Source organism: Monodelphis domestica, chromosome 2 (genome assembly GCF_027887165.1).
Source record: "Monodelphis domestica isolate mMonDom1 chromosome 2, mMonDom1.pri, whole genome shotgun sequence".
Taxonomy (NCBI): domain Eukaryota; kingdom Metazoa; phylum Chordata; class Mammalia; order Didelphimorphia; family Didelphidae; genus Monodelphis; species Monodelphis domestica.
In genome coordinates this window covers 543178547-543192758 of record NC_077228.1, presented here as the reverse complement: position 1 = coordinate 543192758, position 14212 = coordinate 543178547, and the positions used below count along the sequence as shown (strand labels likewise).

Here is a 14212-nt window from a genome sequence, read left to right as displayed (position 1 = left end):
GGAGGAACCCAGGCCCGGCCTCCTTGACGAAGGGCCCGGGGCAGCCTCTTCAGGGGGCTGCCGGCTTTGGCCCTCCCTCCTCTTGGCTGGCTCAAAAGGCCCTTGGAGGCACCGGACTCCAGCCGGGCGGAGGAGGGCCTGCACAGCGCTCAGAGTCCTGCTGACGGTCCTCCCTCAAGGAATCGGCCAAGAGAAAGGGAGGCACAGAGGGGAGGACACGTCCCCGGCCCCACGGCTCATGGCAGGAACAGGATTCAAACCCAGATCTTGCCACGCTCCCGAGGCTCCCGCTGACAACCCTGGGCCGAAAAGCGCAGGACTGCCCGGTCTTGGGAGGATCGCAGGTAGAAGCCGCCCGAAGCGCTGCGTGCCGGGATGTGCCAGGGCGGTGGACGGTGTAAAGATTAAAATTTAGGGGAGAGGGGGAGACTGAGGCAGGTAGAAATTAGTTTCTCTCTGCAAGGAATATTATAATTTTTAGAGGTTTATTAAAGTTTAAAGATTAAGAATATACAAGTAAGAAACATGTGCCTAGGCCAGAGGCCTAGACAAAATAACCTCACATCATGCAAGAGACGCCTCTGCTCCAAACGGAAGTCCAAAAAGCCCCAAGACTTCAAAAGCCTTTGCTTAAATATCTTCTCGATCTCGGCCCAGGTGAGATTACAAGGCATTCTGGGGAAGTGGAGCAAAGGCTCATGGGGATTGTAGTCCTGTATTCGAGTCTATTTTTTACATCCCCCCGTGTGATCATTTGTGGAAAAATTAATTTTTTTCCAAAGGATCATGAAAACATAATAAACTTAAAAGATTACAATAATGTGAGGATAAGAGAAAAAAGAATAAAACCAATAATTGCTGGATGCATTGACAGAAAGCTGTTAGGGGGCAGTCCCCTTTGGCATAAAAGTATACATACAAATAAATGTTCAATCAACCACACCCAGAGTTCAATTTTGTGCAACTTGTGGTCTGGAGGCTTCTTCGTAGTATCTTCTCCAACAGTTCAGTTCTGGATTCAGAGAGGCAGCATCTTCTTCACCTAAAATTCTTCTCAAAAGGAATTTAAACTTTGCAATTTAAATAATAATATTTTTACATTCCCCCGTGTTGTGGGTGATTGAAAGATTCAGAATCAGTTAGGGATGCATGGCTGAGGTATGAGGTATATGAATCAATTGGCAAGAGATATTAAAAAGACACCAGAAAATCCAAAAGAAAAGAAAAATTTCTGGATGAAAATATAGACTATCAAAGTCTTATGTGTAAAAATTCCAAGTAGAAGAAAAATAAATCTATAACAGGTCCTTCAATCAGGGCCCAATCAAAATGATCTAAGCAATGATGCATTTACCCAGTCATTGCCAGGACTACAGAAAGATACCACACTATGAGAGGCAGAAAAGAAAGGGACCAGATTATAGAAGCTGCTTTATAGTATAGTGTGAGATCTGGGACTGCAAGTCCTCCTTCCTTTGCATTTTTTTTCATGATTTCCCTGGATATCCTTGATCTTTTGTTCTTCCAAATGAACTTAGTTATGTTTTTTTCTAATTCAGTAAAGAAGTTTTTTGGTAGTTCAATGGGTATGGCACTAAATAAGTAAATTATTTTGGGTAGGATGGTCATTTTTATTATATTGGCTTGTCCCACCCATGAGCAATCAATGCTTTTCCAATTCTTCAGATCTAGTTTTAGTTGTGTGGCGAGTGTTTTGTAGTTGTGTTCATATAGTTCCTGTGTTTGTCTTGGGAGATAGATTCCTAGGTATTATATTTTGTGTAAGGTCATTTTGAATGGGATTTCTCTTTCTTGTTCTTGCTGCTGAGCTGTGTTGGAGATATATAGAAAAGCTGATGATTTATGTGGGTTTATTCTGTATCCTGCGACTTTGCTAAAGTTGTTGATTATTTCAATTAGCTTTTTGGTTGAATCTCTAGGATTCTTTAAGTAGACCATCATGTCATCCGCAAAGAGTGATAACTTGGTCTCCTCCTTGCCTATTTTGATGCCTTCAATTCCTTTTTCTTCTCTAATCGCTACAGCTGGTGTTTCTAGTACAATATTTAGTTTGGATTTCTTGTCCGAGGACACACAGGCACAGAACCTGAATCCAGGACCTCTGCCTCCAGGCCTGGTGCTTTTCCTGCTCTCTCCGGCTCCCCATGAATCCTTAGCATTGTTCTTTTAGACCCCAGAATCCAGGAGAGCCCTTCTCTCTGGACAGGGAGGGAGGGCCGCTTTGGCTCAGGCCTCTCTGGACGTGCCCACCCTCAGGTGCCCTCGTCCCTGGGAGGCCTGGGCTATTGCCGCTGGGGTGGCTGAGTTCCAGGCCGCCAGGTTTTCTGGGCAGCAGAAGGGAGGGGTTTCCAGGGCTGCCAATCCCATCCCAGCCTGGCGGTTTTCCACCTGGGCTCCCTTCCCGTGGGTGACACCATTCCCCTCCCCCTTGGCCACCCACTCACGCGGAATCTTTGTCTGAAGGTGTCTCGGGCAGAGGGGGAGGGGCACCCATGGGGGGTGACCAGGCGGGCCATGCCGGGAGCCTCTCAGGAGCCCAGAGTCCCAGGGAGAGGCCCCCAGGCTGCCCTGAGCAGGTCGCAGCCTCCTAAGGCTCCGAGGCACAGACTGGGGGGCTCCCCCTTGGCAGTGTAGACGCTGCCTAGAGACGTGGCGCCTTGCCGAGACTGCGAAAGCACCAAGTGACCGAACTTGTTCTGAAGTGCCGAGCTGGGCGCAATCCGGGGCAGCCTCGCTGAGGGGTGGCCACCCAAGGGCCCTGGGCGCTCCCGCCCCGTGTCCTCCGCTGATCAACAAGGCTGAAGGCCTGGGAAGCCACTGGAAGGGCCAGTCGCGGCCGGGCGGAGGATTTGGGCCAGGCCTCCGGAAGCGCAGCAAGGGAGAGCCGGGGCGGGGCGGCCCCTCCTGGCGCTGGCCGAATCCTAGACGGTCCCCGACCTAGACCGTCCTTTCCCGGCCGCGGTGACTCCCGGCCCCGCCAGGTGAAGCTTAGCCCAAAGCCTTGGAGCCCGACTGCCGGGGCCCCTGCACTCTCCTCGGCCTCTGCACCCCGGACTGCAGGGCCCGAACAAACCGGGGAGCCGGACAAAGCTGAGGTTCGGGGCAGCGGGGGAGAGGAGCCTTCTTCAAGCCAGGCGCGCTGAGGACTCCGAGCTCCGGCTGGGGGCAGCCCGGGAGGACAGAGCCTTTGGGGGGCTGCTGGAGTGGACCCCGAGGTGCCGCGAGGGAAGGGCCGGCCTCCTCCTGCTTCCCCTGCGGTGTTGGCCGTCGGGGGGTCTTTCCAGGCAGCTTCATGTGCTGGGCCCAGGGGTGCGAAGAGCTGCGTTCGAATCTCTAGCGGAGTGACCCTGGGCAAGTCCTCAGCCTCTCTCTGCCCCGGATTCCTCGTCGATAAAATAAGGACGAGCCATCCTTCTCGTGAGGACCCGGAGGCCCGGGTGTCCGTGGTGGGAAACCTCCCAGCGCCCTCGGGGCCCGCGCCGCGGCTGCTGCTCCCAGAAGGCCCCGGTCCCGGGGCTTGGCCGGCCTGCCTTTGGGCCAGGCTGGTTCAGCACCGCGGACAGCGCCGACGGCCCCGCGCTGTGGAGCGGAAAGAAGGCGGGGGAGGCTTGGAGGGGCCGCACACACGCCCCTCCCGGCCCACTGCGCAGGCGCAGGCTACTTCGGAGTTGGGAGGGAGCCGCCGCCTGCCTCCGGGGCTTCGAGCTCAGCCCAGCTGGCTGCCCGGCCTCTGCCTCTGCCTCACGTGGCCAACCTTTGGGAGGCGGAGCGACTTGCGGGCGTGGGGCGGGGCCGAGGGCGGTGGAGACGTGCGTCACTGGGGGGAGGGGAGGCCCACGTCGCCGCCATTTACTTTTAGGGGCTGAAGGAGGCGTTTCCCTCCCCAGCCCCTGCCTTGGGAGTGGAGTATCCGGCCAGGGGACGGGTCCGGCTTGGGGATTAGCTGGCGGTCAGCTCTGTGTCCGCCAGGCCGCTCATTTCATCTTGGCCTCCGAGGCGCTGCTGCGGGGGGGGGGGGGGGGGAGGCCGTGCGGGAAGGAGCGCCCCGCCCCCCAGGCCTCTCCCCTCCCGCCCCGAGCGTGCAAAGCCTCCCCTCCCTCAGCCCGTCTACACCGGCCAAGCGCCGGCGCGCCTCAGCTTTCCCAGAAGGCTGCTCGCCCCCAGGGCCCCCGGGAGCCCCGCCTCCTCCCGCGGCCTTAAAGCCTTGGCCTTCCCTCCGAAGCTCCAGCATCCTCAGTAAGGCAGGGAGGGAAACCGAGGACCGACCCCTCCCCCTCCGGCCTCACTCCCGCTCCTCCTCTGTGCCTGCCTGTCTCAGTGGCTCACACTCACTGTCACACACTCACAGTCAGTCACACGCACACTTACACACACACACTTACACACTGTCACACTCACACCCCTGAAGCGTGGCCTCCTCCTCCTCCTGCTGCCTTTCCTGGGACTTGGCGGCCCAGCTGGGTGCTCCACCCTCGGGCCCCCTGGTGGCTCCTCAGGCTGCCGGGCGTCTCTTCTCCGGGCACTTAGGGGCTTTTCTGTGGGCCTCCAACACCCCGCAGAGCTCGGGCTCATGGAGGGGAGGGCAGGCCGCCCGGCAGCCTGGGCAGCAGAGCAATGAGGCTGCAGGCGGGGAGCAGCGGGGCCGGTCACTGTCCAGAGCAAGGAGAGCTCCTCTGGGGCTGGGGCTGGTCCCAGGGGTGGAGAGATCAGGGAGGACTTCATGGAGGAGGGGGAGATTGAAAGTGGGTTTGGGTGGCTGCACAGGTAGAAGATGGAGACGCAAAAGGCACCCTGCGAGGGGCAGCCGCCAGAGTAAAGCGGTTGGGCCCCGGGAAGGACAAGACGGGGCAGAGCGCAGGACTGACCCCAGCTGCTGGAGCTGGGTAGCTTGATGACCTGCTGAAGTGCGCACTGGGGGGATCTCTGCCACGCGGCTCCCCTTGGTAGTCTCTGGGTCCCCCTGGTTCTCTCCAGTCGCTCGGTTGTCCTTTCTCCCTTGCTGGCCCGCTTTGCCCTCCTCTGCCAGCGGGCACCAGGGAACCTTTCTCCATTCTTCCCGGGGAAATGTCAGCGGGGCTCGCAGGGGGAAGCACTTTGCCCTGACGGAAGGCTCGAGGCTGAGCAGGCTCGCCAGTATGGCTGCCCCTCCCTTTCCGTCCTCTCCATCTGTGGGCCCCTCCCCGGTGGCTGCATCCCCCACCGTCTAAGGGAGGCCAACAGGGAACAGGCCAAGACCCGGTTCAGTCAGTGGAAAGGGGGCGTACAGCCTTGGCCAACCTCATCCAGCTCTCGTGCCGCAGCAGAGCCCTGCCGGGGATGGTGCGGGCCTGATGGCCCCTGGAAGAAGAAGGGCCGCGGGCGGTCAGAGGCGGCTTTAACCCCTCGGGGCTGGCTGGGGCCCGGCTGAAGGTGCGGGGAGCCCCTAGAAACGCCCTCTCAGAAAAGCCAAGCTTTGGGAATCCGGGGTTCTGAGCACTCCCAAAGTGCTTCTGGGGCTGCCGGGGTGGTGTTTGGGCTTTTCACTGGCCATTCCACGGGCAGAAGGAAAGAAGGGTCGCAGCCCTGGGGAGCGGGGAGGCCCCCACAGGCCAAACCAACACCCTCCTTTAACAGCTGAGGAAGGCCTGGTCGGAAGACCCCAGATAAGCCGCCCTCATCGCATCTACTCGGGGAGCCGGGTCTAGACCCAGGACTCCTCCTCTCCCCTGCTGCACATGGATCTCCACTGTGTGGCTGGCCGGAGGACCACCACCTGGGACTGGAGCTCATGGCATGGGAGGCTTCCAGGAGGAAGTGAGTCATGTCTGACTCTTCATGACCCCACTTGAGGTTTTCTTGCACAGCAAAGATACCAGGGTAGGGGGCCATTTCCTTCTCCAACTCATTTTACAGAGTGGGAAACTGAGGCAGGCAGAGTGATGGGACTTGACCAGGGTCACCCAGCTAGCAAGTGTCCAGTGTCTTCCCGACTCCAGGCCCAGCGCTCTCCCCTGTGCCACCTAGATGTCTCATCAGGTTTCTGCTTTCTTGGAGTATCGGATGAGGCACATTTCAGGATCTCAGGGCAGCGTTCGATGCTCCAGAAGTGAGGTCTGGTCCAGAGCTTAGTCGGAGTCCTGCCCCTGGTCCGAGCTCTGCAGGTTCCTGGCCTGGCTTCGGGTCTAGGCAACAGCAGATGCTGCTGGACTCAGCTGGTTCCAAGGGTCAGAGCCATGGGCTCCCCTGTGGTGTGAAGTCATCGACCTGCTTGGTTTTCTGTACGTGGAAGGTCTACAAAGCTACAAGTCGGAACGGAGAAGCTGCTCTGCTCCTCAGGTCTCCTCGCTTGAGATGTGTCTGAGCCCTGGCATGGGGCAGAGGGCAGTGTGGGGCCTCCCTGAGGAGTGGGCAACAGACAGCCCCGTGATCCCTGTTCCTGCCTCGGCCTCCCAGCACGGGTTTAGGAGCTCTGCTTGCCCTGTGCTGGAACGCTGCTCTGGCTGGATCCTGTCTGGGCAGCCTCCTGGGCTTCCTCTCTAAGCTGCCCGTGCAGGGATGTCTTCTTGGATTTCACCGTTTGTATTTTCTAGGTCTGTTTGGAGGAGTATTGGGGAAGGAGGAAGTCTGCTGCACCGTGAGTGGCCTCGAGGGGCTGGACGGTGCAGGGCCTCTCCTCCTCCTGGAGAAACAGCTGGGTGTGACCACCTTTCCGGGGGACCAGGGGAAAGCGGACCGCTTGTGGGTAGTTGGCACGTTTGCCAATTATTGACAGAGTTGAGCCAGATCCGGTGCTGGGGCCGTCGTGCTGCTTGTGCCCTGGTGAGTCTCCTCCTGTCACGGACCCTTCCGCCAAGAACCAGGAAAAGCAAGATGGAGGGACGGGGCAATTGCTGGGCTTGGGGGCGTCCTTTGCTTGCCAGGATCAACGCTAATCATAATACTTAGATTTTAATGGCTTCCTTCTCTCCCACCCTGCAGGTTCTCTGGCTCTCAATCGAGCTCAGCCTTGCTCTGGGGTAGCAGGCAGCTTAGTGGATAGAGCCCTGGGTCTGCAGTCAGGAAGACTCATCTTCCTGAGTTCGAATCCAGCTGCAGACACTTACTCACTATGTGACTCTGGGCCAGTCATTTAACCCTCAGCTTCCTCCTGTGTAAAATGAGCTGGAGGAGGAAGTGGCAGCCACTCCAGTGTCTCTGCCACCGGGACAAGTGAACAGCAACAACTGGAGCTATTTCCACGAACTGGGCAAGTCTGTCCTGCCCTGCTTAAAGATGGTGGGAGAGGAAGGCCATGGCCTGGCCTTGCGGGGCACCATGCTGGAAGGGCCGCTCGAATCCCAGCTCTCCCACTTGCTGCCTTGTGACCTAGGCGGCCTCTCTGGGCCTCAGTTTCCCCCCAAAAGCTCCTTCTAGCCCATGCTCTTGGGTTCTATGCGCTCAGGGGCCTTGGAAACCTTTGTCAATCCCCTGGATCGGGATACCCCAGTGCTTCCCTCTCTGGCTGTGGCTCTTCCTCTCCGTAGGCAGGCCACAGGCCAGCTTTCCAGGCGTGGACACTGGGCCAGCCCACTCCCAGCCTTCAAGAAGTGCTTCCTTTCTGGCTCCGGGCCGATCCCCCAGAATCCCCCTTTCTCATGGCCACCTGCTATGTGGCGATGCCCCCGTCCCTCCATCTTGCTTTTCCTGGTTCTTGGCGGAAGGGTCCGTGACAGGAGGAGACTCACCAGGGCACGAGCAGCATGACGGCACCAGATCTGGATCAACTCTGTCAATAACTGGCACACGTGCCCAACTACCCACAAGCGGTCCGCTTTCCCCTGGTCCCCCGGAAAGGTGGTCACACCCAGCTGTTTCTCCAGGAGGAGGAGAGGCCCTGCACCGTCCAGCCCCTCGAGGCCACTCACGGTGCAGCAGACTTCCTCCTTCCCCAATACTCCTCCAAACAGACCTAGAAAATACAAACGGTGAAATCCAAGAAGACATCCCTGCACGGGCAGCTTAGAGAGGAAGCCCAGGAGGCTGCCGCGGTCCTATAACAGGAGGGACAGCCTGGCAGCTCAGCCCACCCTCTGGACCCCTTCAGTCAGAGGGTGGGGGAAGGGAGGCAGCAAACGCGCTGTGTACAAGCGTGATGCGAGTCCCAGGCCGACCAGTCCCGAGGCCGCCACCAGAGGGCGCTCCTCCCCCAGGCATGGCCGCCGCCTCCCAGGGCGAGGGTCACTGGAGGAACAAATGAAGGGCCGGAGTGTGGTGGCCTGTGCTGGGAGAAGGCAGGGCGCCCCCGCAGCAGCTTGGGAATGGGAGGGAGCCAGGAGGACCTGCGCTCGGGGGAGGGGCTGCTGCCCCCTGCTGGACCCCTGCGGCAGAGCAGGCCAGAGAGGGCGGGAGGAAGAACCTGCCAGCAGCTCCTTCGGGCAGGGCACCGGCTGAGCCTCCCCTCCCCCTCCCCCTCCCAAGCCAATCTACTGGGTTGTCAGGAGCGGAAGCAGCCAAGGATGGATGGGGGGGAGGGGCGTGAAGGCTCAGCTCGGCCCTCCTCGCTACCCCAGGCGGCCCGTCTCGCTCACAGATGCCCATCGCTTGGCTCCGGAAGCTCCTGCCGGGTCACTGAGCTGCGTGGGCAGAGGGCTGGCTGGGACTAGAGCTGGGCCCAGTCAGGACCTCAAAGCCTTCCTGGCTGTGTGACCTTGGGCAAGTCACGGTCCGGCTGCCTCCAGTGGCTGAGTGTGGGCTCCCTCGTGAGCCCAGGAACGATTTCGGGGTGACGCCAGCCAGGGGACCTGCGAGGCCCGAGTGGAAGTGGCCCACTTCTGCCCATCCCAGGCAGGCCCACGCTGGAGATGGCAGCGCAGGACCGAGAGCGAGGGGAGAGCAGCCTGCTGTGCCCACTGGAGCTCCTCGCACAGCTCCTAGCCTTCTGCTAGAACCTTCCGGGCTCCCCCCTGCTTGCCCCCCAAGAGCCCCGGCCCTTCCTCCCTCCCTTGGGCCAGCATCTCGAAGGTGAATTTGGGCCCGATGACCCGCTCTACTGCTGGGGTTCAAATCCTGCCGCAGCCAGCTGGAGCTGCCCTGGAATAAGCCGCTCGCCCCTGCCACAAAGCATTTTATTTTCCTTAGAGGCCGAGGTACCGATGGGCTCCACGGCTTCCTGCACAGGTCCACAGCTAAAGGAGAAAAGGGCCCTCCTGACACCCGACTTCCTGTGTGGGAGCCAATGAACACTGTGCGGGCGCGGGCAGCCGAGGGACAGGCAGCCCAGCTCCGGGTGCTGGGCGTTGAGCCTTCACGGCTGCCCTGGACGTGGGCCGCCTGGGGCGGCTCCTCCTCCCCTGCCCTTCTCTGCCCTCAGACCCCCTCCCAGGAGATGATCTCTAAAGCGTCTGTCCCAGAAAGGAACGAGCCACAGGCCTCCAAGCCTGGTGGGGGTCTGCCCGGGCCTGTGGCGGGGGGCATTGTCTTTGGTAGAACGGTTCCTGATGGCACAAGTCCAGGGACGCTGCCAGACCAAGAACGGGCAAGAGGTCAGCTGAGAAATGGAGAAGCGCAGCCCCGGCCTGGCCTCTCACATTCGAGGGCCTCAGACCACTGCAGCGGGATCCGATGGCCCAGAACCCCCCCAGAGGCTGCATTTGGGTGGGAGCCAGCAATATTGGGTCCTCAGAAAGACACGGATTCGGGGAATGAATGCTCTTCTCCCAGGGGCCACGTGGCCCTGCAGTCGTGTCACCCGGTCAGGAGTGGCTGCTCGGGTCGAGGCCCGAGTCATGGAGAGCTGGGCCATGGCTGTTCTTCTCAGAGCCCACCCGACTTGGCTTTTGGGTCCAGACGGGAAGGGGAGAATTGGGCTCTTTGGTCAGTAATGGCCTGAGTCCTCCACAGGGCTGCCCACACTCAATATCGCTTTCTTTATCGAGGTTAAACTGGGACTTGAAAGCTGGACAAAGCGCTTGTGAAACCTTCCCAGCCGTCCTGGAAATTCCTGCCTCCCCTGGACCTTGGCTCGAGAAAGGCCTCTGACCCTGAAATGGGCCAACCAGGCCGTAGCCGGAGACTCCCAAATCGAGGGAAGGCTTCCTTGTAAACGGAGGCCACGGGAGTGGCATCCGTAGCTGACCACCAGCCAAGCACGTTTCTAGCAAAGATTCCACTGAAGTCTAAGCTTGCGGCTCCTCTCCGGGACTTCGCTGCCAAGGGACAGCCGGATCTGCCCTCCCCAGGGCCAGGGGCACAGGCAGGGGGCACCATGAGGGGCCGGGCAGGGCCTCCTCAGTAGGCAATCTTCCAGTGAGTCGGCTGCTCACACTGTTGTTCTTGGTCCCCACAAAACCTGTTGTAAGTCGTTTTTGGGTCCAGGCCCAGAATTTCTCTTTCCTCGTGAATCCGAAAGGAGAACGTGGACACGGAGGTGCCAATGAAGACTCTGCCGAGGGAGGGAGGACGACAGCACACGTGGCCATGAGCTATGCATGGCTTCACACATGTGTGCACACACATGCACCCACCCTCTCTCCTCTGTCCCTTCCTGACTATCCTGGGGCCACCCTCTCCTTGTGGCACATTTGACTCAGCCATTTTCCATGTTCTGATCCCTGGGGGGCTGGGGAGAGAACAGGGAAGGGCACCCTGAGGGAAGGGGCAGATGGTGCTGGCCTTTGAGGCTGGGAGGCCTGGCTGTGCCAGAGGAAGGTTTAGAAGCAGAGGTCTGAGCCAAGGGGCTGAGGGCCTGGCCTCAAGGGTGGAGTGACTATGTGCACCAAGTGAGGGGGAGAGAGGAGTCTCTGGGAGGCAGAACAGATGCAGAGGAGGGTTCCCCTCTCTGGACTCCCCACTTCTGCCCAGGGCACTCCCATCAGGAGGTGCCCATATCCACACTTGTGACCCTTGGGCCCTTCTGTCTCCTTCCTGTTCCTCACCTCTCCTGCCCCCCAAATAAAAAGAATCAGAGATGGGGGAGGGGAGGGGGCTGGAGGAAGACGGAGAGATCTCTGCAGGAAATGCTGCCCTGGAGAGAGGAAACATCCTAACAGCAGCAATGGCAGCTCACATCTCTGAATGCACTAGGTTCTTGGTGGTCCCCATCCTGATCCTGCAAGGCTATTACCCCCATTTTACAGATAAGGAAACCAAGGCCCAAAGAAGTAAAGTGCCTTGTCCAGGGCCCCAGAACCCAGGATGCGCATTCAGGCTCCTAGGCCAGTGCTCTGTGTCCCAAGGTAGGCTGCTTCTCCATCCAGTGCTCTGTGTCCTAAGGTAGGCTGCTTCTCCATCTGGAATGTCCTCTAGGAGAAGCCACCAAGGGAGTGAAGGGCCCAAGCTCAGGGGGAAGATGATCCAGGGACCCTGAGGGCTGATGAACCCCTTGAGGAAGGGTAGGGGCCCAACACCCAGGCTTAAGGCAAAGAGATGAAGGATGAGCTTATAAAAGAGGCTGAGGAGCTGTCAGAGGAGAGGAGTCCATGGGGGAAGGAGCCGGGCTGAGGGCAGGCTCGGTGTTTAAAGCTGTGGCGGGGGTCATGGAAGGTAGATAAAAGAATTTAGAAGTCAGCTGGAACCCCCATGGGGTGAGGTTGGTGAGGAAACTTGGGAGCAGAAAGCCACAGGCCAGGCAGGGTTCTGGGGTCAATCGAGGAGGCAGATGAGGCAGCAGAGGAGGGCACCCCCATCAGAGAAGAAAGGCCCCCCTGCCAGTGACTTGGATGCCCATCCCACCCCAGATGAGGTCTCTGAGAATCCTGGCAAAGTCACCTCAGTTCCCCAGAAGCTCCAAGGTCCTTTTAGCCCTGAACCAGCATCTACTGAACACAGATCAGAGACAAAACCAAAAGCAGGGCTTGCCCCAAAGGAAGACGCTTCCATTCTACCAGGGGGACAGCACAGGTACACAGAGAAGTAAAGAAAAGGTTTAAGTAGAAGAGAGGATTAATGTGTTCCAGGCATCACAAACACGCACATGCCCTCCCTCTCATTCTGTCTCTCCCTCTCGGGAAGTCACAGCATCACTGGTCAAGAGTCAGAACAGAAGCCTGCAGGGGCATTGAGTTTAGACCTTTTCAATTTACAGATGAGAAAACTGAGGATCAGTGAAGTGAAGTGGCTGCCCCAGGCCAGGGCCCTATGAGAGGTTTTCCCACACTGACACTGCCTCAGCAAAGACTTCCAGGGAGTGAGGCCTCCCAGCAACTCTCAAAGCCCATCTCTGAGTGTTTGTAGTTAGCCAGTTGATCTACGCACACTGATTAAGTGCCTACTGTGTGCCAGGCCTTGTGTTAAGAGGCACAAATACCTCCTGCAGTGTGGAGGCTGTCCTCAAAGGCCTCAGGCACTGGCTGAAGTTGACCTCCTGCCTCCTGAGCTCCTGGGCCCCAACCCTGAGGATACCTCCTGGATCCCCAACCCTTGAGCACTATTTATTGAAGGACCTGATTGGGCCAGTGCCCTCTGCACTGGACACACCACATCCCTGAATGCCCCACTGGCTCCCTAGTCCCTCCACCTGTCAAATATTCCATCCGCACTTCAAGGCTTGGCCCAAAGTCTCTGCCCTCAGAAGCTTCTGGTGAATGCCCAAGGACATCCCCCTCTAGAATGCTTGACCTTGGAACCTGTCGAATTCAGGGTCCCCTCCCAGCTGGGCTACAATCTCGGGGGAGGGGGGTGAGGAGTGTCCCTTTCTCACCTCCGCAGTGCCTACAGGGCAGGGCATGGAATGAGCCAGCCCTGGGCTAAAGCTGCCCCCTCCTACCTTCCCATAGACTTAACAAAACTTCTTGGCCTCAGATGGTAAGGAGAATAGAGCAGACCTATTCTTCTCGAGTCCCCTTGGGGCAAGGACTTACCGGGCATGGGTACAGATCCACTGGTCAATGATGGCCACACCACCATCTTTATAGAGCTCCAGCTCCTCCCAGGTAGGCTCAAATCTCACCATTTCAGGAAGCAGCCTCTTGAGCTCCTCGGCCTCTGAAAGGTGACAACATGATCCCAGAGTTGGGACAAGGAGTGTGGCTGCTGATGGGGAGAGACAGTTAAGCCTAGGGCTATGACTTTTTCCCTCTGGGTGGACCTGAGGAGAATTAGCTCATCCCTGCATATTTGACTGCTTGTTCACCAAATCCTACCTGCTGCTTGGAGTGTCCTGTACCTGTTGGCCTTGTAATACCTACTGAGTTCCTGTACTGTGACAACTAACAGCTGATTGTGAGACCATCGCTGGGCCCTGTCAGACTTGCACACAGACCCTGTTCTTTAGATTGCCAAAGGGGGGTTAGTATTTTGTGTGTGTGTGTGTGAGAGACAGAGAGACAGAGAGCCAGACAGAGAGAGAGAGGGAGGGAGGGAGAGAGAGGGAGAGAGAGAGAGAGAGAGAGAGATCTCAGGTCTGGCTCTGCCTTCCCAACCCAGGTTACTGGCCTAAATTACCATCCCTGAAACCCAATTGTTACAGCAATTATATCAGCCCCTAGGCCTGAGGGATTGGCCAAATACAGGCTGGGCACCTAGAGAGCAGCCCGGGGTCACTGAAGGCCGAGGCAATTTGGGGAGGAGTGGAGGAAGCCAGTTCAGAGGATGAGCCAACCCACTGGGCCTTCCTGCCCGCTCATTTGGAAGAACAGACTCCAATCTATAAGGGGTGGCCCAGAAGCAAGGCTTAGGAGAGAGCCTGGGGGCTCGCAGCCCACTCAGCCTACCTTTCCTAACCGCGTCTGTGGCTACAAAGACCCTGGTCAGCTTGTGGGTCTCCATGAGGCTCCGGATGGTCTTCACCGCTCCCTGCAGGCTAGGCACGTCTTCTCTGTGACCCCAGATAAAATCCTTCCTCCGCAGGTGGACGCCCAGGTAAGGGCCCCCCAGGGAGGTGCCCAGCTTTACCTAGCGGAGAGCAAGCAGGACACCATGGCATGACTTGAGTCTTCCTCTGGGCTCCAGATACAGCCTACAGCCACCCACTCTGGTGTTCTGGCTCAGCCCCTCTCTCTGGAGCCCTGCTTTCCCTATCAGTCTTCTGGAGGAGTTATCAGAGACGAAGGCTATTGGCAAGATGGCTCCAGGCCTTGGTGCACAGCTCGGCCTGCAGGGAACCGGGCGGCCACGGCTCCTTCCACGGCCTGCCCTGCGACGCCCGCTGGGGAGGTTCGGGCAGTAACGAACGTGGCGTGGCCGGTGACATCGCCGGCCGAGGGGCCAAGGGGACCCCCTGTGTGACGGGGAAGAG

General features: G+C 58.6%; 1 protein-coding gene across 2 annotated transcripts in view; it reads right to left on the bottom strand.

The window, feature by feature from the left end:
• Positions 1–9090: 9090 nt before the first annotated feature.
• The window catches only part of POFUT2 (protein O-fucosyltransferase 2), a 13631-nt gene continuing 8509 nt past the window's right edge, over positions 9091–14212 (bottom strand). The window contains exons 7-9 of one of the 2 annotated variants that reach the window (XM_056814556.1): positions 13689–13869; positions 12837–12960; positions 9091–10597 (exon numbers count right to left, since the gene is read on the bottom strand). In XM_056814556.1, the coding sequence (XP_056670534.1) occupies positions 10267–10597; positions 12837–12960; positions 13689–13869 (636 nt within the window). In that variant the 3' untranslated portion in view covers positions 9091–10266. The remainder of the gene's footprint in view (positions 10598–12836; positions 12961–13688; positions 13870–14212) is intronic. The other variant, XM_001370848.4, reaches the window with a different exon arrangement.